The sequence below is a fragment of the Petromyzon marinus genome, chromosome 19 (assembly GCF_048934315.1).
Source record: "Petromyzon marinus isolate PM22_M1 ecotype Great Lakes invasive population chromosome 19, UKy_Petmar_22M1.pri1.0, whole genome shotgun sequence".
Lineage (NCBI taxonomy): Eukaryota > Metazoa > Chordata > Hyperoartia > Petromyzontiformes > Petromyzontidae > Petromyzon > Petromyzon marinus.
This window is the reverse complement of record NC_133685.1, coordinates 4633449-4659494: the sequence shown is the minus strand read 5'-3', so window position 1 is coordinate 4659494 and position 26046 is coordinate 4633449. Positions and strand designations below refer to the sequence as shown.

The window sequence follows — 26046 nt, the reverse complement described above, 5'->3', positions numbered from 1 at the left end:
TTTATTTTTTACCGTCACTTTCTGTAAAGAAACGTCATTTGAAGTGACTTTGCGTAATAAATTATTTAATTCAGCTCGACCTTATGCGTTAGTGTAAAAATCTACCTACTCATGAATATTAATGAGGGGGGTGGGCCTCATGTGGAGAGACGTCACGCGCGGGACACACACATTCTTGGCTTATTATAGTCGTAATACAGTGCACAACAATTCGCCTGCTATTCAAGCACAGGAAAATGCGAATCATCGATTGTAAGATACGTCCTTTTTTTTTTGGAAATCTGTTTCCGATATGTCCAAGACCTCTGCCTTATAGCTCTTTAGAAAACAAATGGAGTACTAATGCACCTCATTTACGACAATCACTTAGCCACGCATATTTGCATTTAGCAAATTGCGGAAAAGCATGTTCAGCATGCATGCGCGAGGCTTTGAACATGATGTGCCCCATTAAAGAAAACCGTTGAGCAACACAGAGTTGGGTTTCGGCTAATGCGAAGGTCTGCCTGGGTTTTGCACTGTGCCAATCCCTGCCTGCCTGGGAGATCTTTAGTGATTCATTCACAGCATTAGAAATCATTGAATATGTATTGGCAATTGTGTTTTGTTTTGTGTACAGGCTTCCCATTTCCAGCCCTGACTTTGCAAAGGTCTGGTAACCGTGACAATATATATTCTGTATATTTCAGCATTTTTCTTATTTAAATTGTTTATGCAGTAGCACCTTGTCATACTTTGGTTGCTGAACAAATTGCTGGTCAAAGACATTAATGTTTTTAGTGAAAAACCTTGTCCCCATTGGAGAGTGCCTTATTGTTTGATTTACTGCCAATTGATGTGGTTTTGGATGGTGTGTTTGTTTATTGGCTTTTCCCTCGCAGCCAAGCTAATCTAATTTGTTTGCTGCAACTTGTTATGGAATCATGCAGTTCAACAATGGTTAGCCACACATTTGATTAAATCTTGAGCCATGTTCCTTCCCTTGCCTGCATGTTTTGTAGCTTAAATAAAATAAATGCATCCCATAGCCTCCCCATCCAGGCTTTTAAGAAGAGGGATTTTGTTCAATTAAAATAATGTGTTGTTCTCATCTCCTGTTCTGAGTAGGTAATTTGCTCTGGGCCCTGAGCATTGCTTCCTAGTGGGACAAAATAACCACATTTCTGGCATGCAGTACAGTGTACAGTGCAGCACTGTAAATAAACCAGTTTTCTTGTGCACTTTTAAGTGAAAGCACCTCCTTTGCAATCGCTGTTGACACTTGATTCATTTCCTCGTTTAAAAAAAACACTCATCCTCGCCATTCTTGGCTGTGCCTTTTTTTGTTGTAATTTGCACAGAAATCAACGCGTCTGGGTTTAACTACGAGAATCAAGATGAGCGAGTGACTTTGTCCTTTCCCTCTGCCCTGGAGCCAGGTAAAAAATAAAACGTGTCTTTACTCATTGTAACGCATGCCTTCATCACCCAACATTCGGTGAGCAGTACAGGTTAGCTTCATTAAACCACCTCGGTGCATGTCAAAGTGTTTCTGTACGGTACCTTTCGATTGAGTTGTATTTGATTCTTCAATAGAATTTTCACCCCAAATCTTGACAATTCGTGAATCTTAAGTCATCAAATTCCAGGGAGGAGAGAATAGTTACATGCATGCTTTTACATTATATTAATTTGTTAAATATCTTTTTAGGTTGGTGGTGACACAGTTTTGGCTATGGTGGCATGCTCTACAAAAGCACGCCTCGGTAAATTTGTTAATGCTGAGTTGGCATATGTAAAGTCCCTTTCACGTAATGCCATGCTTAGCAATGCCTTCTACAAAATGCCATGCTTGGAAATGTTCTGACAGCTCATGGCACTTAAAATGTTAAACATTTTTGCAAGACATGCATATGCATCTATTTGATGAATAATAGATTTATTTTGAATATCGGCCCAACAAATGTCATAACACTGCATTAAAAGGAAAATAATATATGTCATATGTAATTTGTGTTGCGCAACAGGTCTTTATCCTCACAGAGAGATTTTTTGTTATTTATAGTCACGCACCACTGCCAAGGCAGTATCACAAAACGAGTTACAATTTTAACAACGTGGTGTATATAGCGCCTCTAGCACTACAAATCGAATGCAAAGAATCGTTTTTAATCGATGAATCGTTATGTGCCTAATACTATCTGTACATAGTTTTTCTGCTGCTCTCACACATTTGTTTTATACCCTTTGGACCATCTCCACGAGCAGGACCCGGGAAGCTGAAGCTGGAGTTTGTTGGGGAGTTGAACGACAAACTCAGAGGCTTTTACCGGAGCAAATATGTGGCCCGCTCAGGAGAAATACGCTTTGCTGCCGTCACCCAGTTTGAGGTGAGCTCCCAGCAATCTAAGTGGATATACCATGTCCTGCATTTGATGGAGTTTTTTGGGGGACCGCTAGAAATATAAACGAAAATGTAAAAAAATACAGTCACACTTCCGAAGCTCAGATATTGCACAGCCTGCAAAGCAATGCTGATTTGTCATTAGCTTTGCATGCTACGTTGAAAATTCACGCAACGTGCAGTCCCAATGTACCTTACTGTGCTGTAACTACTGCAGCATTGGCAAATATACGTTCCACAATTGGCTGGTGATTTTCGGTGGTTTCAGCACTATTTTTTCTTCTTCATTTTCAGATTGACATGTTAAAATGTTCAATACAGCATTGCAAGCTTAACGTAGATGGGCTAAGATTTTATCTTCATGGAAATATTGGGGTTTTGTTAAGAAAATGTATGTACTGTGGCACTCAACCTCTGAATTGGCCTGGTATTTTGAGGCCACACTGTATATAGCAGGGTGATGGTATTGCAACATAGCATATCTACAGATATATTTAGACACTTGAATTCCTGCATTTATTATTATTTTTATTCCAACACTGCATACATATTCATATTCTTACTGTCTGCAAATGTTAAATATTTAGTCCTGTTGTCTTGGAGGTGAGTAGACTATCAAAGGTGGCATAGAAAGCCATAACAACTCTTTGAGTTTTTAAGTAAGGTTGCAAGCTCAAATTATATTTGTGAAACAGTGGTTCAACAATGCACTATGAATCAAGTGACCATTCCCAGCCAAAGCTAACAACAGTGGCGAGTGATATCTGAACCATTCCTGCCCTCCCCACTGCTATAATTCATCAGCTGCATTTACCAGTTTGATGAAGTATGGTCAAATTTTGATTTAAAGCTTTCGTGACTGCAGGGATTCATATTCTTGGTTCTTTCGGTAAAGTTACGTAGAAGGGAAACAATAAAATTCTACGTGACTGTACCGAAAGAACCAAGAATATGAAGTATGGTCATTCAACTCTCACAACCAAGACAGCATTGGGCGCCTTCATCCAGAAGTGGATTGAAAAAGGGCTGTAAATAAATGTAAGTGAACACTTAATTGCACCGAGCATGGTTCTTATGCGGTATTAGCACTTCGATTTGTACTGCACAGGAGGCACGGTATAAATAATACATGATTATTAAAATCTGTTTTCATCTCTATGTAGATAAGCTGCTTTTTTTTTCGTTTTCTGACTCGGTCTGTGTGTGTATGTGTGTTGCGCAGCCAACGGATGCACGGAGAGCATTTCCCTGCTGGGATGAGCCAGCCATCAAGGCGACCTTTGACCTGTCCCTCATCGTGCCCCGTGACCGCGTAGCATTGTCCAATATGGTAGGAGAGGGTAATCACTCAACCATCCATCTTGTCCGTCCATCCATCTTTCTGCATGGGCACTGCTTACATCGACGCCCTTCACGACAGCATTTATTTTCGCTGCGATGACACGCTTTGCTGCTATATATACATGGCCATCTGGGATGCATTGCTCGCCTTTTTTCAACATCCTCACCCCCTGCGGTAGACTTGAAAGAGCAGATGTAAAATGGGTATTATTGCAATGGCCATGGTCAGTGTTAACTAAGGCAAGGTGCCCAAAGGGGCCTCGTGAGCAGGGGGCGAGAGTGCAGCTTGGGTCAGGGAGGATGGTGGCGCGTCCTAAGCAAGTACCTAGCAGCCAATGGAATCGTGGCTCGCTGCTTAGTGAAAACAGCTGCAATGCCACACACCCCATTTAATGTAGGCTGTGGTCAGCAAGCTTTGCTTTCCATTACCCTTACCCCCACTGGCCTGACATCTCAGCAGGCATATTTTTTCCATGAACCATTTTATGTAAAAAAAATTATAATATGACATAGCATAAAATAAATGGTTTTATGGCAGGCCTCAAAACATGGTTCTGTCACCAGGAATTTTCAAAGTGAGTGTGGATTATGAAATGGAATGAGGTAAATGGTCGAATGCTGTGTGTTTCATATTTGAGTGCAGTATGATGGTAGGGTCGCTGTGAACTTGGCCACTTAAGTTAGATTCCTGGCCAAGGCTAACATCTGTGGCAAGTGATATCTGAAACGGTCCTGGTTTGCCTTTCACCAATTCACACAGATCAGCATGGTCAAATATGGTAAAAAACAAAAACCTCATGACCAACACGGCATGGCGAGGCTTTAATCCAGCAGTGGATTGACCAAGTTCTGTGAAGTAATGATGACGTATACACTGCTTATTTTAAGATGCCTCAGTAAATTTTCAACATGTTTTACTAGAATTAAATGAATGCGGGCTGTTTAAGAACAAATGCACTGGTCTTTAACTTTGATTATTACTGTGTGAATGTCAATCAACATGCATTAAGCCTTGTGCAACTTGCCAGCAAGAAGCCTAACACGATATTGCACATGACAGATCTTACAGTGGCTTAATGGCACTGGCTTATTAGATAGACCTTTATTTAAAAAAAAAACATAATCCATTGAGACAGTGTAGCAATGTAAAAAATTCCAATTTAAAATCGAAATAAAATATGAACTAAGGTTTGTTTTAAATTCAAGTATGACTCGTAAAGCATTCTGGATTTTCTAGTAATTCCAATGCCTGTGGCCAAATCTTCCGGAATGTGCCTGATCTCATCAGATCTTGGAAGCTAAGCATGGGTGAACCTGGATAGTGCTTGAATAGATGAGGGGAGCAGAGGGCAGTCCAGCAAAACACATTGTTGTGCTGCTCTTATGCATCTGTTTCTCGCCTTCAATAACCTTCACTTCTTCCAGCAGTGGATTGACGAAGGGCTCCAGATGAAGAGCTTTTAAAGATTTCCTGTAATTTATTTGTAAACACTATAAAGACAAACTTAGACCAGTGTGTATTTTTCTGTATTGATGGCAGGAGTTAACCAGTTCGGCATTGCGTTTTCAGGTTGCACTTCGCATTGTTTGGCATGATGTCTCACGTTTGGCTCCATGTGTTGGGAGTTTTTTTGGGAATTTAATCTTAAAAGCTCCCAGCACGTGGAGTGAAATGTCGAACAAGAATCATGCCAAACAACACGGTACAATCCGAAAACGCATTTGAGAGCTCTACAGCACAGGGAACCAGTGCATTAGGAAGTAACTACAGTAAAACCTTGGATTACGAGCATAATTCGTTCCGGAAACGTGTTTGTAATCCAAAGCACTCGTATGTCAAAGCAGTCGTATATCAGTTGTGATCACGTGACGCTCGGCAGACAAAGCGTATACGTACTACTCGTATCGCAAGACCTCGCTCGTTTATCAAATTCATATTTATTTAAAATTTTTGCTCGTCTTGCAAAACATTCGCAGACCAAGTTACTCGCAATTCAAGGTTTTACTGTAGTTCTATTGCAGGGATCATGTTTATTGACGAAAACCGCTTAGATCGTGGGTCACACAAACACATGTGCTGCCCTTGCTTCTCTCTCTGCCGTTCACAGCAAGAGATCAAGCGCGTGCCTCAAGATGATGAGCAGGGCAGTTCCGGCGAGGGCCTGGTGCGTGTGACGTTTGCCCGCTCGCCCATTATGTCCACCTACCTGGTGGCATTCGTGGTGGGCGAGTTTGACTTTGTCGAGGCGCAGTCGTCCGATGGGGTGCTGGTGCGCGTCTACGCGCCCCTGGGCAAGGCCGAGCACGGCCGCTTCGCGCTGCAGGTGTGTACATTGGGAACTGTCTGTAAATCAAAAGTGAGGACTGCTGCGTTCATCATCATTACAGTTGTCAGATATTATGAGTCCACTGCTGGATGAAGGCTTCTCTAAGCTGTTACGATCCTACGATCCGATTACTTTATCTTAATTTATATAGCACCTTTACCAAGGCACGTTACAGAGAATCAAGAATGGTACATACAGTGAGGGGAAAAACGGATTTGATCCCCTGCTGATTTTGTACGTTTGCCCACTGGCAAATAAATGATTAGTCTATAATTGTAATGGTAGGTTTATTTGAACAGTGAGAGACAAAATAACAACAAAATCCAGAAAAACGCATGACAAAAATTTTATGAATTGATTTGCATTTTAATGAAGGAAATACGTATTTGACCCCTCTGCAAAACATGACTTAGTACTTGGTGGCAAAACCCTTGTTGGCAATCACAGAGGTCAGACGTTTCTTGTAGTTGGCCACCAGGTTTGCACACATCTCAGGAGGGATTTTGTCCCACTACTCTTTGCAGATCTTCTCCAAGTCATTAAGGTTTCGAGGCTGACGTTTGGCAACTCGAACCTTCAGCTCCCTCCACAGATTTTCTGTGGGATTAAGGTCTGGAGACTCTGCAGGACCTTAATGTGTCATGCTGGAATACCCATCCACGACCCATTTTCAATGCCCTGGCTGAGGGAAGGAGGTTCTCACCCAAGGTTTGATGGTACATGGCTCCATCCATCGTCCCTTTGATGCGGTGAAGTTGTCCTGTCCCCTTAAATGCAGAAAAACACCCCCAAAGCATAATGTTTCCACCTCCATGTTTGACGGTGGGGATGGTATTCTTGGGGTCATAGGCAGCATTCCTCCTCCTCCAAACACGGCGAGTTGAGTTGATGCCAAAGAGCTCTATTTTGGTCTCATCTGACCACAACACTTTCACCTAATTGTTCTCTGAATCATTCAGATGTTCATTGGCAAACTTCAGACGGGCATGTATATCTGCTTTCTTAAGCAGAGGGACCTTGCGGGCGCTACAGGATTTCAGTCCTTCACGGCGTAGTGTGTTACCAATTGTTTTCTTGGTGACTATGGTCCCAGCTGCCTTGAGATCATTGGGCTAATTCCTCACCGTTCTCATGATCATTGCAACTCCACGAGGTGAGATCTTGCATGGAGCCCAAGGCCGAGGGAGATTGGCAGTTCTTTTGTGTTTCTTCCATTTGTGAACAATCGCACCAACTGTTGTCATCTTCTCACCAAGCTGCTTGGCAATGGGTCTTGTAGCCCATTCTAGCCTTGTGTAGGTCTACAATCTTGTCCCTGACATCCTTGGAGAGCTCTTTGGTTTTGGCCATGGTGGAGAGTTTAGAATCTGATTGATTGCTTCTGTGGACAGGTGTCTTTTATACAGGTAACAAGCTGAGATTAGGAGCACTCCCTTTAAGAGTGTGCTCCTAATCTCAGCTCGATACCTGTATAAAAGACACCTGGGAGCCAGAAATCTTTCTGATTGAGAGGGGGTCAAATACTTATTTCCCTTATTAAAATGCAAATTAATTTATAAGATTTGTGACATGCGGTTTTCTGGATTTCTTTGTTATTCTCTCTCTCACTGTTCAAATAAAAACCTACCATTAAAATTATAGACTGATCATTTCTTTGTCAGTGGGCAAACGTACAAAATTAGCAGGGGATCAAATGCTTTTTTCCCTCACTGTATGAATGTAAGTGTGGAGGTGAGCGGAATGAAATAAATGAAGCAATTGGGGCGAACCTGTGATGCGTGAATTCGGCAAAAGCGAAATTGAAGACAGTATATGATGATGAATTGATTGAATGAATGGGGAAATTAAGGAGTCGTGAGGGTGAGCTTGGGAAAATAAGTGAATTTGAGTGAGGACTGGAAAATAGTGAGGCAAGGTGACTGTTTAATGTGGAGGGGAACTTTTTTTTCCAGTGAAGGGGGGCAAGAAGTGAAAAAGAGCAAAAGCGTGGATTCGGCGCAAGGAGAAAGAGGACAGAGAGAGGCAGCAAACATTCTGAACGTAGAGGGTGAGAAGGTACATAGATGCAAGTTTGGCAAGATATGGTGGGCCAAGACCATGAAGGGATTTTGTCGACCAGGGTGAGGAATTTGAACAGACAACTGTAGCACACAGAGCCAATGCAGTTGCGCGAGAAGGGTCGAGGTATGGGAATTGTAGGGAAGGTTGAATATGATACGAGCAGAGTTGTTTTGAGCTGTTTTTTTGGATTTGTTGAATCCACCTAGCACCTGCACACGGGCTGATTTCATCGTCACATCTCTGAGGCAGATGTACTCTTGAGTGCCTCCCCTCCGTTGGCTGCCACTCCACTGTTATTGTCTATCACTGGCCATCATCTCTTCTAGCGATGTGTCCTGCGAAGTTCACTTACATTCTAGATTTGAAGCTTTCGTGACTGCAAGGATCCATACTCTTTGGTTCTATTCGGTAAAGTCACGTATTATACTTTGTCTCTTCCTCGATGTTTTTTTACTTTTTATTTTTGTTCCATCTTTATTAATGACCATGTTTTGGAACCATAAGTCATAGTTAAAAGGCATTGATAAACACCTTCAATATTCTTGGTTCTTTCGGTAAAGTCACATAGAAGGGAAACAATAAAATAAAAAAATATTATTTTATTGTTTCCCTTCTACGTGACTTTACCGGAAGAACCAAGAATATGAGTCCCTGCAGTCACGAAAGCTTTAAATCAAAACACCTTCTGTGTAATGTGGGAGATACGCTTGCCAACAGGTGGATTTGCCGTACGTTGTTGTATTCCTCTCTTTTCTCACAGGTTGCCACCAAGACACTACCTTTCTACAAGGACTACTTCGATGTTCCCTACCCACTTCCCAAGATTGACTTGATTGCAGTGGCAGACTTTGCAACAGGTTGGTGGTAATGGTCGCTAATTATGTGCATATTGCTGCTTTTAAATAAATACATTTATATTCTTTGTTCTTTCGGTAAAGTCACCACGTAGAAGGGAAACAATAAAATAATAAAAATATAAAACAGTAAAATTCTCACGACGTTTCAACTGCAACACAAGCAATCATCATCAGGTGCTGTGGTTTTCACACCTGATGATGATTGCTTGTGTTGCAGTCGTAACGTCGTGATAATTTTATATTTTTATTATTTTATTGTTTCCCTTCTACGTGAAATTACCGAAAGAACCAAGAATATGAATCCCTGCAGTCACGAAAGCTTTAAATCAAAAATACATTTATATTTTAAAACAGGCTGTTTTGGCCGATTAGTATGAGGCAATGACATTTTAATGTGGGATGTGTGTGATTTTGTTTGTCTCTCAGGTGCCATGGAAAACTGGGGACTGGTCACCTATAGGTACAATGTTTTTTTTATGAATGTAATTCCAATGATGTCCACAGTTACTGATGTCATTCTTCAGTTTTTTTTTTCCCAGGGATTTAGAAACTTTTTTTCAAAAGGCTTTTCCAACAAGCACCTATGTGCTCAGTTCCAGTCATTGACGCTGCTGCTGCTGCTCAGCTGAATACAGTGCTACTTTCATGAGCCTCTTCTTGTCATTGGTTTCCCGTAGGGCAATGCACATATTCTGTTGGGGATCGTGTGTGTCCATAAATGCGTGAGAAACTTTCTCCTGCTCTCCGTCATCCCGGATCCAAATGTCTTGTGAGGCTTGGGTTATCACGGTTTCATTTAGACTCATTCCAGCAAATAGCCAAGCACCGCCTGCACTGTGAGGCACTCACATTGGCTCGGCTCGGATGTTCTCGTGGATCAAGAGGGCGTCAGAAACGTCTTAAGCCCTACAGTTTGGTTGCCTTGTTTTGTTTCACAGAGGGTGCTGTTTGATGTCTGATTGACACAGCTACTTACGGTGTTCGTGTTACGTGACAGGGAGCTGGCGCTGCTCGTTGATCCAAAGAACTCATCAGCCGAGGCCAAGCAGAAGGTGGCCCTCGTTGTGGGGCACGAGCTGGCCCACCAGTGGTTTGGAAACCTCGTGACGATGGTACGCGACAACACGGACAATTCCCCGTTGTAACTTGACAGCGCCTCCCTGAAAAATGCGTGCCACCAATGTTGTAATGCCGCTTCTCAGGAATGGTGGACGCACCTGTGGCTGAATGAGGGCTTTGCCTCCTGGATCGAATACCTGTGTGTGGACCACTGCTTTCCCGAGTTTGACATCTGGACACAGTTTGTTTCCACGGACTACGCTCCCGCCCTAGAGCTGGATGCCCTTGACAACAGCCACCCCATCGAGGTACCTTTTTGATGTGTCGCAAATGTAGATGCCGTCATTTTGCTTAACAATAGAGGTGTACCAATTGATGAACATGTATTAGTATGCTAATGGTGTATTTGCATAGAATCATAGGTGTGTGTGTGTCAATTTAAATTTTTTGTATGTTGTGTGTAATCAGATCATGTGGCCTCAGCAGCTACTTAGTTTTAACAATGCAGCGAATTGTAAGGAGGAGAAACGTTACAAGGCCTACTTTACAACAACTCACAAAAAAATTCCACGAATCACCAGCAGCAGTTTTTCTGATGTTTATTTTATTCTACTTGAAAATTGACGTGAAAAGAAAAACAGAATGTACATGTGAGCACTGCATATTTTGCCAATTTTCTTAACTTATTTTTTGTGTTTACATGTTGTGCACCCATAGGCTATTCAACACATACATACAGCACAAACATTGATATTTTATTGTCTTGTGTTGTGATCATTTCAGGTACCCGTTGGTCACCCATCGGAGGTGGATGAAATTTTTGATACCATCTCCTACAGCAAGGGCGCGTCAGTCATCCGCATGCTCCACAACTACATTGGGGATGAGGTCAGAAGCTTCCATTTTTTTCCCCGAAACCCCCGTACACTTCATTGTCATATGTCTCTGGAGGTGAACAGTTATCTCGGGTCACAGCACTGAGCTGACACTGCTCAAGAGTCTGGGTTTGAATCCAACCACAGCCACCTATAATTAAACTGGGTTATCAAGTGTAGTGAGTTCATTAATGCTTTGGGGCCAGTTGCCAATGATTACAACAACAAAAAAACACATTAATGTAATTTTAATTTATATAACTTAAGTCCACTTTGAGAATAAAAAAAAATCCATAAATCTGATGACCATGTCGTAAATGTATCTTTAACAGGGTATTAGGGAACATCTATTCCCAATTGTGTAGAAAAATAGGGTCCATTGAAGGGAATGCAGAGGTTGTTCTGATGTCTCTCTCCAAGGGCCATTCTCTAATTGGATTAATTTTTATCTGGTGTGACGTGATTCCGATCTCACAATTTTAATAAAATGGGAAAAATAAAATAATGTAAAAAAAACCCTCCAAAATCTAGTAGCAATGCATAAGTTCCGTTTAGATATTTAGTACGGGTTTGCTTATGCCAAGGCTGGAAATACTTTACCATGATTAATTTTGTGTTTCTAAACCGCTGCCAAAGAATTCGCCGAATATTTATTTGAAGGTTCACGACCAAACATTTGCTAATGATGTTACTTTAAGAGTGTTTTAAACAAAACACATTTAATGACTTCTCGTTGGCCACACCTGCTGTCATTAGTAAAGAAAACACTGAGTGAGCCGCACTCAACGTGTGAACGCTCCACATTCCATCACTTGTGGAGTTATTTAAAAATAGTCTTGAAGGAATATTTATTTTTTGTCGGGTATAAGGCAGAGTTTTGGATACTAGTTGGTAATTTTAAAACTATGATAGGTTTTTCCCCTTTTTTCTGGCAACAAAGCAGGTGTTAAGATGTTAACACCAAACTGAAACCTTTTCCAAGGAAACATACTCTGATAATATATGCATTGTCCTTGAAACTGATTGGTCCACACCAGAGACAGCTTTCTTTTGAGCCTCGTCTCAAACGGTGTTAAAAAGGCGTCCTCTGGTCTAACACCGTTTGAGACGAGGCTCAAAAGAAAGCTGTCTGGTGTGGACCAATCAGTTTCAAGGACAATGCATATATTATCAGAGTTTTTTTTAATTTAATTCTGACCACAAGCATTGTGGTTAATGTGCAGACATGATTCCTTGTTAAAGGTTTCAGTTTGGTGTTTTAACATCTTAACACCTGTTTTTTTATTATTTAAAGCTTTCGTGACTGCAGGGATTCATGTTCTTGGTTATTTCGGTAAAGTCACGTAGAAGGGAAACAATAAAATAATATTTTAAAAAGTTGGAAAATCTATTATCATATTTTGGTACTGGCAAAGGGGAGATCCCATGATGTACAATTTTAAAACTATTTCATGAAAACTATTTTAACATTCCCACAACCACTTAAATGCAGACCTAGTCGCACGGTTGGCTACGTGTAGCACAAAATCATTTAAACATCCATACATACATCCTGGCCCAGTTTGGAAACTGGTTCAAGTGAGCCCAGTGCAGATCGCCAAAGCAGCCTTACCAGACTCTCTATCTCTTCTCTCTTGCCCATTCTCTTCCCTTCCCTTGCCCCTTCACTCTTACTCATCCCTCCCCTACCCTTTTGTGATCCCTTAAGTACCCTCTTTCACGATCACTCATTTCTCAACCCTTGCACGCCCCTGCCATCTAAATTGTCGTAGTGTGTCACCGTTTTTATTTTTACTACATCAAGCGGCTTGTGTGAAGGCGCTCTACAAATATAAAATCATCAACCTCCAATGCAGAAAAAGTAACTGTCTTAAACACCAACACAAAAACATATGAATGAGTCAGTTCTCAATGTATTTGCTGTGATGAGCCATGGAATAAAACGTCACACCTATTTAAGATTATTAAAGACATTGTTATTAATAGTTTTTCTTTGTTCCGGAGGTAGGTGCTCATTCATTCAGTGATTTTCTCTTGGAAAATCAGCTTTGTATTAGGTTTGTTTTAATTTATTACAGTAAACGCTGCTGATAGGATAAAACCATCATGCTCTTATGTGTTTTTCTTTATAGGACTTCCGAAAAGGAATGCATCTGTACCTGACAAAGTTTCAGTACAAAAATGCAGCCACGCGTAAGTTCTTCCGCAGCAGGTTTAACTTTATTTTAACTTGTATCATGCTGTCGAGCTGGAATTCTTCGTCTATTCAGTTGGTTTATTGAATCGTTTTTTTTTACTTCAAACAAAAACTTGCACTGTGGGTACAAAATTGGCATTCTTTCTGTTGTGATGGATTGTCTCATCATTTACAGATTTGAATTAAAGTTATACTCCGTTTTTTACCGAATTACATTTGTGCATGTTTACCATATTGGCTTCTTTATTTGCAGTTTGCCCCCCTCGCCATCTTCGCATGAGATACAGTCGCATTTAGATATTATAAACCCAAATTGTATTGCATTTTGGTAGAGTGGGCGACATCAGTGGTTAGCACACTCTGCTATGAACCCAGCGACACGAGTTCGATTCCCGGCCACGGCTGATATTAATGGCGAGTGACATTTTCACCTGTGCTGGTCTTCACCCTCCCCTTCACCAACCTGCGCTGACCAGCGTGCTGAAGTATAGTCACACAACCCCCATGACTGACGTTGAGTGGGAGAATTCCTTCATCCAGCAGTGGATGAACAAAAGGGCTATAAGTTACATCATATAGGGTGACCAATTATAGATACCCCACTAAATTAAGGGCAAGAAATTAAGATAACAATTTTATTTCAGAATCAATCAGAATCTTTATTTATCCGGGAGAAATTTGATGAGCTATGAATCTCTTTTTCACAGATATCCAGTAGTGTGGGTCAGAATTATTTCAAGTCTCCACAAGTCTCCAACCAATCTCAATACACTTTATTTGTATAATAGGTATTTTTTGGGCAATGGCCCTTCATCACAAATAGTGAGGCCAGATAGTGAATCATATTTGGAGACTGCACTGTACACCTATTAAATATTTTAACACTCCTCTGTAAGATATGGAGCTATCGCTCTCACAATATCTAGTTAACCTCCTGTTGAGAAGAAAGTCACCGGATCATTGTAAATCACCAGGGTACCTGTAAAATGTGTCGTACTGCGTGGGCGCTTAATGTAACACGGCTGCGTTGCAGAGGACCTGTGGGACTGCCTGGAGGAGGCGAGCGGCAAGCCCGTGAGCGCCGTGATGTGCACCTGGACCACCCAGATGGGCTTCCCCGTGTTGCACGTGACAGCCGAGCAGGTGGGCCCGTTACCTCCCTCGCCTCCAACCTCGCCCGTTCGTTCTGGGATTCGCGCAACTTCCACATCGGAGCCATGCTCATTCGTCCTCGTTAGCCATGACATAAACTCCACTTCTGGATGAGGTCGTCCAGAATTCGTGTCCTTCTTGTGGCAAGTAGGAAGGACACGTCAGAGTGGAAGTGTGCAGTGGATGTGGACAGAAGCAAGTTGTGCTTTTTGTGTTTAGTTCTTCCCCCCCACTGCACCTTAGATTTGCATGGTTGGCTCTGTACAGTGTGAAAGCCGTTCAAAATACATACATACATACAATCCGCAGCCATCAATGTTCTGCGAGCCAAAAATCTACATAATACCACTGCATGAGCTGATTTCATCTTTCCAGTTTAGTACATTTAATTTATTCAAAAAGCACAATTATCAAATGTTTTTCCTCGGTAAAAAATTAGCGGTGACTGTAAAGGCTGAACGTTAATATGTTGATATTTTGTTATACGACAGCAAGGCAACGACAGGATTTTGAAAATTTCACAGAAGAAGTTTTGCGCCGGAGGTGTCTTTTCTGGTATGATTACAAGATCCATTTATCCGTGCATTCACCCTCATTTGATGTGTATTCATAATTGATCAACTAAATCACGTGAATTATATATTTAAATCACCTGTCATCACCTTCCCTCATGGTGTTATGATGTCCATAACCTGCCAAAGTCCACTTTTCTTAAGTCGGTGTAATGGCTCTCAATTCCATTTGTACTCTTATCCACATACTCTTGGGTTGTTTCGGTAGGTCACGTAGGCCTAAAATAAAATAAATCACGACGTTTCGGGCGCAACGCAAGCATCCGTCATCAGGTGGGAAAGCATGATCTGCTGCTGAGGCACTGTTTTAAAAGGTTTGAAAAAGGTGTACCCCAAGAGTCATAAAGAAGTGGGCGGGGCTAGTGATGTTAATGTGCAAAAATTAGCATGTAACTGTAAGATAAGAGAGCGGCCTCCTCGACGAGGGCACGGAAGTGGCTATGTTAATGTGAGAGATTAGCATGATGTTAATGTAAGAATGAAGAGTGGTGCAATCCAAAGGCATGGGAGCGCAATCCAAAGGACATGTGAGCATGAGAGTGCAATCCAAAGGACATGTGAGCATGAGAGTGCAATCCAAAGGACATGTGAGAGTGCAATCCAAAGGCATGAGAGTGCAATGCAAAGGACATGTGAGCATGAGAGATCTAAGAGAGAGGCATAGAGAGAGAGAGACACAGATAGTCGGAAATAACAGCTGACATAGGCAGGTAGGATGGATCTTATCCACATGTTCCTCGTTTTGGCTTTCATTGTAATTCCTAGCAAGCAGCACTCCTCACTTCTTTGAGTACTTTTCAGTTTTTTTTGTTCCACGTTGTTTGTCAGATTCCATGGAACGATCCATATGTCATGCTATGTAATATGCAAGGATTTAAAACGTTATTCTTTAAGTTAATTAGTACGTTGCTTTTCAAAAGCGCTCCCGTTATCCCTCATTTAATCCTGCCTTCAACAATCGCAGTTGACTCTACACACACTCTTGTATTTTTTGTTTTCCGTCGCACCACTCCGACAATTCTCGTTCTCGCTCAGGTTTATCAAATTTGTCCGTGACTTTTGTTTTGCTCATTTGCCTTTCGTGCCACTTTAAATGTTTATTTGTTTATTTCTTCAGTCATTTCCTGTATTTCATTGCCATTTTTGGGAAGGATACATTGTCAGTGAAGCTGAGATGTTTAATACTTTCACCAAGGATGGTCCTTATTCCATTATTCCAACGACAATAATTTTTCAGTGAATATCTTTTAGTGTTACTGTGAGTAACTTCGGTGAGACTGGTTTGCCTTGGCTGACTCCCATTACAAATCGGATTTAATTATTTTATGTAATCTTATAGCTGTTTCATATTCATAAATGGTTTTGATAATGTATATATTTCGTTATTTAAACCTTGGCATCTGTAGATCATGTTTGCATCTAAAAAGTATGTTTTTTTTCTACAGACTAAAATTCTAACAGAATTAGCACAACATTCTGCTTGGTACAATTTTACAATTGTTAGTTGTTGAGTAATCAAGTAATGACTGAGTAATGAAATGGAATTGCATGGCACTTCTGTAAACATAAACCCCACATATTTAAACAGAGGACTATTGGGCATCATTTATACCATCAAAGCCAGTAGTCATATTTCTTGTGAAAAGCAGTTTACCAGCCAATGTAATTACTGCTTGCGGGACGCCCTGGAACGACTGATCACCTACAAACTGCTTAAATGTCATGACTGTTTTGGCAGTCGATAAAATGAACTCCAAATCAACTTTCCAAACATATTCAGTGATTACAAGCGTTCTCTTCTGTTGAGTCTGAAGAAGGCACAAACATCGCTTAAATAGCTCAGTGCATCCAGACTGAAGATTTACCAGCATAGTAAATACAGTATTGTCAAATAACACCCATTAATGATACTTTGTGAGGAGGCCTTCATCCAGCATTGGATTGACAAAGGGCCATAAATGATTATTGTGATTATTAGTGGATGTATGTGTTTAATGCAGGAATTTAAGAATACCTTCGTAACTCTGCTTCGTGGAACTTGGCATAGCTGGATACTACTGCCTTTGAATTCAATGAATAGATACGATGTATTAATAAATTGGTATTGATTTTTTGCTGAGTTACTAATTATTTAAGCCACTCACTTGAGCATAAAAAAACCTTGTCTATGTAATATAGAACACCCAACTTGTTTTCAGGATTTTTTTTTATATTTCATGGAATTGTGAGGATTTTTTTGGAGGTAAAATTTACCACGATATATTCGACAGGTGAGATATGCCCGCAATGGATGGTGCCAATCAGCGTCTCGACAAGCGAGGATCCCAATGCCATTCACACCACGGTTTTGTTGGACAAGCCTGAGATGACCGTCACCATCAAAAACATCGATCCAAAGCACTGGATCAAGGTGCGACCTCATCCGCTAAACTCACCTGTGTGTTCCATCCCCATGTAACGATTCGCCCCATTGTTGTTCTATGAATTGTCGCAAGTCGGGGTCACGATTCAATTCTATGGTCATTTTGTTTCAATTCTAGTGGCAGCAGGGGTCACATGGCCCATTACGTACAAGCTATACGATCGAAAATAATATATTTACACGTGCAAGATTAGACGTATGTATCGTGAGGATAACAATTGATATGAATTGAATACTCGATGCATCCGTACATGTATAATAGTCTGCTCTAATGTCAATAACATTGCCTTTAATGGCAAATAATTTATGGGTTTTTTGACCAATGGCCCTTCCACATATCGTAACGATCTGATGAGATGGCTTAGGCACAACATTTTGCATTTTGGTGTATACTGCTTTCACCAACACATGAATTGATCCCCTGTTTGTGCCTGCTTACCCCAATGGGTTTTGTCACTCATCAATTCTCGCCTCGTTCCCCAGCTTAATCCGGGCACGGTGGGGTTCTGCCGCGTCAGCTACACCAGCGACATGCTCTACAGTCTGATCCCAGCCATCAGAGACCTCTCTCTTCCAGCACGCGACCGCATGGACCTTCAGAATGACCTCATGGCTCTGGTGATTCTTGTTTTTGAGTTTATCCTGTATAGAAATCTTGTACGCAGTCAGTTAGGGATATTATATATATATGCACTGATTTCCTCTTTTCCCCGCACATTGTCTATGTATGTTTACGTCAAACAAACTCTGGAATGCTCATTGTGGCGTGCCAATTTTGAAACAAGTGGTCATGGAACTTTCGGGGCTGCATGATGGGCATTGTAGAAATATTCATTGTTGCACTGTACTTATATGCTTTCACATAAATGCTGCCTGCCTTTATCAACCCACACTGACTGGCATGGTGAAGTACGGTTAATAACTCTCCATCAATTGCTTGGCTGTGGAATGCCTTCATCCACCAGTGAATGGACACAATTGCTGGAAAAGTACACTTATACTATGCTATGCACCCATTGACCAGAGTCCTGGGCGCCTCCCTTGTCCTAACCTGCACTGCCCAGCAGCATTGTGAATTTTGGTTCCAACAACCCCCAACAGTGGAGAGGCCTTAATTCTGCAGTCGATTGACAAAGCGCTGCAATTATTATACAAAGAGATACATGAGGAATCCTTACATGCATTTCACGCATGTATATAATTAGGCTAAACATCATACTTTAATTGGAGAATTGATGCATCGTTACTCCTAATTACCATGCGCATGCATGCGGTATGCTTATACCCATGTTTGCATGTGTGCGCGCATGAATAGGCTCGCGCAGGCGTTGTGAGTGCAGTGGAGGTTCTCAAAGTCCTGGAGGCCTTCAAGAATGAGACCAACTACACGGTGTGGCTGGACCTGTCCGGCAACCTCTCATCCATTGCCGTTCTTCTCATCAACACCGATTTCTACTCCAACTTCCAAGACTATGTCATTGACCTGTTCGCACCCATCGGGGCACGGCTCGGCTGGGATCCCAAGCCTGGCGAAGGTAGAACACCCCCATTGGGTGACTCGTGAGCTTGTCATTTTCAGTCCCGTGAAACGTGACAGGAAGGTATAAACTTGAGGGGGGAAAAAAATGGTAACGCAGTTATAGGCCATGTGGGCAGGACGCAGGATGTTCAGGTAATGGGACAAGCGTGGAAGTGATCTCCATCAGTTGGGCGATTATGGGGAAGACCTAAGAGCAGATGGTTGGGGATAATGTTCGGGCACATCATTTAGATCGCGTGTCCACTCTGCATTAGTTGCGGCAGATGGTAGAAGGCATTGGCAATGAGGTTGCGATCGCATTAGTGGCTTTGGCTGTGTTTAGTGTCAAATAGATTATCGTACAATATGTAGCTGTAGCTTGCGCCACCCGATATTTTAGTGTTAATTCAAGGTATAGTTTTTTTATGGGGTTTTTTTTACGATTGACTTAGGCAGGGACACATCATTAGAAGAGAATAAGAGAACAATGATAGCCAAGGTAGCAAATGTGCTCGAGAGGATGAACCTCTAACAAGGAGATGGAGCATTTAAATTAGCTATAGTGCATGTGCTAGGTAGGTTGCTACATCGCCAGACGGTGAGAGTGCGATGACTTAAGGAAGCAGTTGATAAATCATTGGTAATGAGAATGATGATAGATGAAGCTCAGTTTGCATTTTTGGATAGAGATTTTGATTTCATGTCACTAGCAGTGTTTAATGTGTATGCAATTACATCTGAAAAGTACATTCTCTACAGTGGACAGCAATTGAAGGAACTAATACAATGGTATTGTATTTGTAGGTTGTGAAACAACAAACTATGCTATTGCTATAAATGGTGCATCTTTATATATATACACAGTAGAACCCCTCTTCATGTCATGAAGTGATTTGGTCGTTAAGCGAGTACAGGAAATACACGTTAAAGGCTTAATTCGTTCCGATAGCATTGAAAGTCACCCCGTTTCACCCATTAAACGTACTTTATAATATTTAAACAATGGATATTAATATATAAGGATACTAACAACATTATAAACGCAATATTAAAATAAACATGGTTAATCAATTAATTTATATTTTCTGTACCTACAACAGCCCGTGGTTAATAGGGGGAATGGTCAGTAAGTGAACACATTGGGCTCTATGGAGGCACTACACTACTATATACTACACTATGCACTACACTACTATACACTACACTACTATACACTACACTACTATACACTACACTAATATACACCACTACTATACACTACACTATACACTACACTAATATACACTACACTACTATACACCACACTACTATACACTACACTACTATACACTACACTATACACTACACTATACACTACACTACTATACACTACACTACTATACACGACACTATACACTACACTAATATACAGTACACTATTCACTACACTAAAATACAGTACACTATACACTACACTAATATACACTACACATTGGGCTCTGTGGAGGCTTGTCGTTGAGCGATTTAGTCGTTAACAGGGGTGGTTGTTTAGAGGGGGGTCTGACTGCAATGCCACAATGGAGTCTTATGGTTAATAAACATCTGCAATAACATGCAACTTGTTTTTGTCACACACTTCTATAGAGACGTGATTCTGGGTGCGGTATACATACCACAACAAATGCTTTATATTTTACAGTTTGTTTAACAGGAGGGGGGTGGTGTGTGTATGTCCTCTCCTGTTTAACCTCTACGCAGGACACTTGGATGCCCTGCTCCGCAGCATTGCTTTGGGGCGCCTGGGCCGGGCAGGCCACCCTCCGACACTGGAGGAGGCTCGCCGGCGCTTCCATGAGCACACAGAGGGCAAGAAGGTCCTTCACCCTGATCTGCGCCAAATGGTACGTGCGTAGACATGCCTCAGAGCAGTCTCGAGCGAGTGGGTTGTTCTATGGGGCAGATGGCATGGCTGCAGTACTTGATAGTTTTTTTGGTGCAGTATGTCAGTTTATATTGTTAAAATATATGGGACCTTTTTCCCAGTATCAAGATGATAAAATAAGGAGAATATGCTTAATCCTTTCTGGCAATGACACAGATATTTAAAATGTTCGAACACCAAATGGACACCGGTTGCAAGGCATCAAGTCTGCATTAACCACACATAATTGTGGCTAAACATGCAAACAAACTTGCTCTGATAATATATGGCATTGTCTTTGAAACTGATTGGCTTACACCAGGGACAGCTTTCTTTATGGCCTTGTTTCAACAGTGTTAGACCAGAGAACGCCAAAGGCAAACACTACAATGGCAATGCAAATATAAAAGTATAAATAGCTGGGTTGAGCAGTTAACATAAAGAAGGCTGTCTCCGGTGTAGGCCAATCAGTTTCAGAGACTGCATATATTATCAGGGAATGTTTCTTTGTATGTTTTGCTACAAGTATGTGTGGTTAATGCAATGGCTATCTATTTGGTGTTTGAACGTCTTATAACACCTCTTGTGTCATTGCCAGGAAGGGTGAAGCCTAATCTTATTTAATATTATTAATATTGTTGCGTTTTGTTCTTTGCGTATTTTTGCCTGTGCCTCCTATGCGTTCAGTTCCGTTGTTGCCTTTTCCTCCAGACGTGTTACTTTGATCCTATTCTTGTTCTGTGCTGACGCAACACGGATCTCCCGTGCAAACTAGCTGGGTAACTGGCTAAATGGGTTTTTTTCCGTGTATTTAACAAATAAACTTTAAATTGAATTGAATAGGCCCTTAGAGGTCAACACATTTTAGAAGCAAGTCGGCAAGTAAGAATGTTGCCATTTTTTTTACGTCCCATATAACATTAAATCAAATTACCGTTGTAGCGTTTGTTCATGTTTTTATTGTTGGGCAAAAATATATGGACCAATCCGCTCTTTAATTGCACGATTAAAATCTCTCGACTGGGCTGATTTTGGTGGAGCCATTCCTGTTACTGGGGCAATTTCATATTAATTACATTTATTGGTAATTACAACCTTAGACATTATGAGAAAAACTTAAATGATGTCACAAAATACATGAAATTAACACTAAATACAAATGATCTAAAAAAAATACATTTAATATATACAATTTCTTTTTAACACAAAAGGGGTCTTTAATTTTGTCTCCCCCCAGGTTTACGTCACGGTGTTGAAGCACGGCGACGCGGCAGTGCTGGACACATTGCTGAAGGTCCGTGTCTCTCAGCCAGTGTCTTGGAGGTTTAGAGGGTTGGTGTGATGGCTTTGCGCAAGGCCTTGTGTCCAGCCATGGGTAGATCATGGTCGATGATGAAATTTCGATTTAACGGAGAGAACGAGACGGAATAATTAATACTGAGGCATACGAGACGGACAGTGCAGTACAAAAATAATTTATTTAAATAAGCGGCCACGAATTTTTACAACTGAGCGAATCACACTGGGTTGGTGCGTGGTTGGGAGGGTGTATAATGGGCATGCCCATTTGACATCCCTTTGCCATACGATTGGCACATAGTGGCGGTGCGTCCAGATAACGTGCATACCTTTTGAATACCACTCAAGTTCTGCGCTGGCAGGTGTGGCAGCTCACCGTCAAGTAGGGCTCACTGCTGGTGGTGCAAACATCAAGAGAGGCGATAGTGCCACACTCCCTCTTAATAGCCACCCCATTTTTTTTTTAAATGGGGACACCAATTAACAGTGGCCTCATTACTCCAGGCTGAACAGGCAGTCCTTTGGGGAAAAGACTGTTTTGCAGCCAAATTATCAGGTTTCTTGAATAAATCAAGTCACTGTGTGCAGCCATGCTCACGTCCGTACAGAAACCCTGGACGTGCTTTTGCGTGTGCATGCAGCACCCGCGCGGGGTTTGGGAACATTTTTGTTAGATGCGTGTTGCATTATCGACATACGATTTGCCAATGTTTAACGTCTGTAGCCATTGGCCTATGAGACACTTGGCTATGATCATGGGCATGTAACTATGTTGAACTTCTTTTGCACCGAAACATAGCCAAGCATGCTAATCAGAGGAGCGGGGGAAGGATAACAACAAACTAAGGCAGTTCTAAAGAAATTAGTTTTCCATTTGGATTTAGAAGTGCATAGCTCCAGTGGCTTCCTAATATCAGAAGGAAGAACGTTCCAGATGGCCGAAGAAGCGCATATGACAGCGCGTGATGCAGTGACCGTCTTTGTTCAATGGTTAGCCAAAAGGCCGCTGCTGTGAGGATGAATGCAGTTTGCATGATGGTTTATGCCCCTTGACGAAATTAACAAGGTATTGTGGTTCATATGAGCCTTGCTTGCTTGTTCCCACAGATGCACAAGCACACAGATCAGCTGGAGGAGAGGGTGAGGATTGAACGGATTGTTGGTGCCTCCCCCACTGCTGAGTTGCTCCAAAAGGTCCTCAATTTCTCCATTTCGGTAAGGGGGGTGGCTTCCAGCCCACTTGGTGTGTTCCATCGGAAGAGTTGACGTTGACATTCAGATAGGCGTTATTTGAACTATTACGCATCTTTCTGGGATGAATTCTAATTCTTATACAGCCAAAGGGAGATGCGTACATATACTGCCTCTGTCCGCCAAGCAAAATAAATGACACGCCGAAGTGGATCGGCAGGTCACGTGTGGTGGGGTAAAGTGTGAGTAGTGTAACCGCTTCCAAGACGTCTGTCTAGTGTGGAAGAATACGCCAAAATAGCTTCCCTAGAGCTCCCTCTAGTGGAGGCCTTTCTACCTGCAGTGGCGTGAGAAAGCAATTGCAGGGCTGCACATTTATATACAGTAAACCCTTGGATTGCGAGTAACTTGGTCTGCGAGTGTTTTGCAAGACGAGCAAAAATTTTCAATAAGTATAAATTTGTTAAAACGAGCGAGGTCTTGCAATACGAGTAAGTACGCATACGAGTGCTTTGATATACGAGTGCTTTGGATTACAAACACGTTTCCGGAACGAGTTATGCTCGCAATCCAAGGTTTTACTGTATGTTTTTACAACCAAATCATGGCATTAGAACTGATGCTGGGCACAAATTGTCATCATGTTTTTCACACGTTGTCAAATATAATTGAAAGTGAGAAGAAAGATGGTAAATGAAAAAAGCTTTTTACTTCAAGCGAAAGTGATTTACAGCTCAAATGAGCATGTGTATGCAGTGCTCATCTGCTCTTTACAGGCCTGAGCCAGTGGTGGAAAGTACACACATATTGTAGAAGTAAGTCTCTCCAAAAGACAAACACTGTTGATTTCTCAATAAAGTGATACTGATATTGTGTGGACCCTGCAGAGATGATGGGCTGAGTCTCAACCCCCATCCAGGAGTTGAACTTGCAAGCTTCCAATTGCAAGCCACTCGCTCTACCGCTGAGCCACCTGGCTGGATTCCTGACGTCGTGTGGGTTTTAAGTTTTCTGATGCGGGTCACCCCAAGAAAAGCCCATAGTTCCCGAGGGTAGCTCCCAAGCCTGAGTCTTTGACTGCTTTAGTAGGTGACATTAAGTAGGTCCCAGAGCTTGCAATCCGTACTACTCCGTAGATCTATTTGGTTGTACTGTACAGCCCTGCGATGTGTTTTTTTTAGGTTGGAACAAGTGTCGCTCGGGATGGTGTTCTGGCATTTCGCTTTGCCCGCTGGGAGTCTCTTTAGCAACTGAACAAAATATTCATTAATCACCAACAACTTTTCAAGTGAAAAGGAGTCCAAGTCAAGTTTCTGAATTGAGCTCAATTTCTGAACAAGCTCCCAGCGTGTGGAGCGAAATGTCAGACGCCATTGCAAACGGCACTGAATACAACGCGTGTAATCTAATTGAATACATTTCTTTCCTCCCAACCCACGCGCGCTCTGACCTTGCAGGATGAAGTACGCTCGCAGGACACGGTGTTTGTGATTGGGGGCGTGGCAGGCAGCAGCAAGCTGGGCATGAGCATGGCCTGGCGCTTTGTTCAGGAGAAGTGGGCCGAGTTAAGCAGCCGCTATCAGGGCGGCTTCCTGCTGCCTCGACTCATCAAGGTATCGTACGCCCCCTGGCTTCCAGCTGTGTCATCTCGTTATGTTTTCACAGCGGTTGGGTATCCTTGGCAAGTTCGCAGACCCACACCATTAAGGCATCGCTGTGTCCCCCAGGGCCCAGGCCACCCGATGTTCAAGCTCATTAAGGAATTGTGGGGCTCTTCACCTTGTTGGCCCATGCAGTAAAGCACTGGAGCATATACTTAGCGTAGCGCTTTCCAAGCGGGAGTGTGTTTTGTGAGATTGTCAATGTATGTTGAACTTCTTTCGCACCAAACGTGACCAACCATACTAACCAGAAGGAAAACAAACTAAACATAACATAATAATATGACATGTGTTTTAGCTGACATTAAGCAATACATTCCAAAATTAATATCAAAATTGTACCTTCATTTGTATTCAGGGAATATATGTATGTCATGTTCATTAGCAACATGAATATTGAATGGGAATATGGCATAATATATTAACTCCAGTATAATTTTGTTGTATCATTTTGAATATATTGCAACAATACAAAACTCTGTTATTCACAAAATAGCAAATAATCACGTATATATTTCAGTATTCTCAATTTTACTGGTTCCTTACCTGGACTTGATTGCATGTTAAATGTTCTCATGGCAGATGACCACCGACAACTTTGCAAGTGAAAAGAAGGCCAACCAAGTCAAGGTGAGTCAATCCTTATGCATAATGTGTACATGTTTAAACGGTAATTACCTTATTGATTTTAGCAGACTTCTGTGGAAAATCGCCACATGTATAAAATCTAGATGGCACATTATGCAAATGAAAGCAAATAATATTTTACAAAGGTTCTCAATCAATTGCCATTTTTTTGATAATCGCTTCAGAAATTGATAATCCGTTCCATAGGTTATGGAATCAATAATTGAACCCAGTTCAGTTTCAGTAACGATCACACCGATTGGCATGTGAGAACGTTCAAACCGCACGGTACGTTCAATACATTTAATACAGTCCACTGCTGGATGAAGGTGTTACCACGTCACATCAACAGTGGGTCTTGTTTGACCATAATTCACCATGCTGTTTTGCTAAACCAATAAGCAAGTGGTGAGTGCACTGTGCCACAAACCCAGTAGTTTTATGCCCGGCCACGGCTAACATCAGCGGTGAGTGACATCCGAACCAATCTTGGGGCTCTCCCCTTCACCAACCTGCACTGACTAGCCATGGTCGTTGCATGCCTAAGCACTGGGCATAATTTGTGACTCGGTCAAAAAACCAACATCGCCTTCGGCACTCTTT

General features: G+C 41.8%; 1 protein-coding gene across 1 annotated transcript in view; it reads left to right on the top strand.

Moving 5' to 3' along the window:
- Positions 1–26046, top strand: part of LOC116943751 (puromycin-sensitive aminopeptidase-like) — a 41627-nt gene that overhangs the window by 11768 nt on the left and 3813 nt on the right. Inside the window, exons 3-22 of the mRNA XM_076067956.1 lie at positions 1341–1418; positions 2248–2369; positions 3606–3713; positions 5833–6048; positions 8873–8969; positions 9396–9429; positions 9967–10081; positions 10172–10340; positions 10816–10916; positions 13036–13096; positions 14134–14243; positions 14744–14807; positions 17095–17234; positions 17730–17864; positions 18562–18781; positions 20503–20645; positions 21903–21959; positions 23072–23179; positions 24613–24768; positions 25399–25446. Of these exons, the coding sequence (XP_075924071.1) occupies positions 1341–1418; positions 2248–2369; positions 3606–3713; positions 5833–6048; positions 8873–8969; positions 9396–9429; positions 9967–10081; positions 10172–10340; positions 10816–10916; positions 13036–13096; positions 14134–14243; positions 14744–14807; positions 17095–17234; positions 17730–17864; positions 18562–18781; positions 20503–20645; positions 21903–21959; positions 23072–23179; positions 24613–24768; positions 25399–25446 (2282 nt within the window). The remainder of the gene's footprint in view (positions 1–1340; positions 1419–2247; positions 2370–3605; positions 3714–5832; positions 6049–8872; positions 8970–9395; positions 9430–9966; positions 10082–10171; positions 10341–10815; positions 10917–13035; positions 13097–14133; positions 14244–14743; positions 14808–17094; positions 17235–17729; positions 17865–18561; positions 18782–20502; positions 20646–21902; positions 21960–23071; positions 23180–24612; positions 24769–25398; positions 25447–26046) is intronic.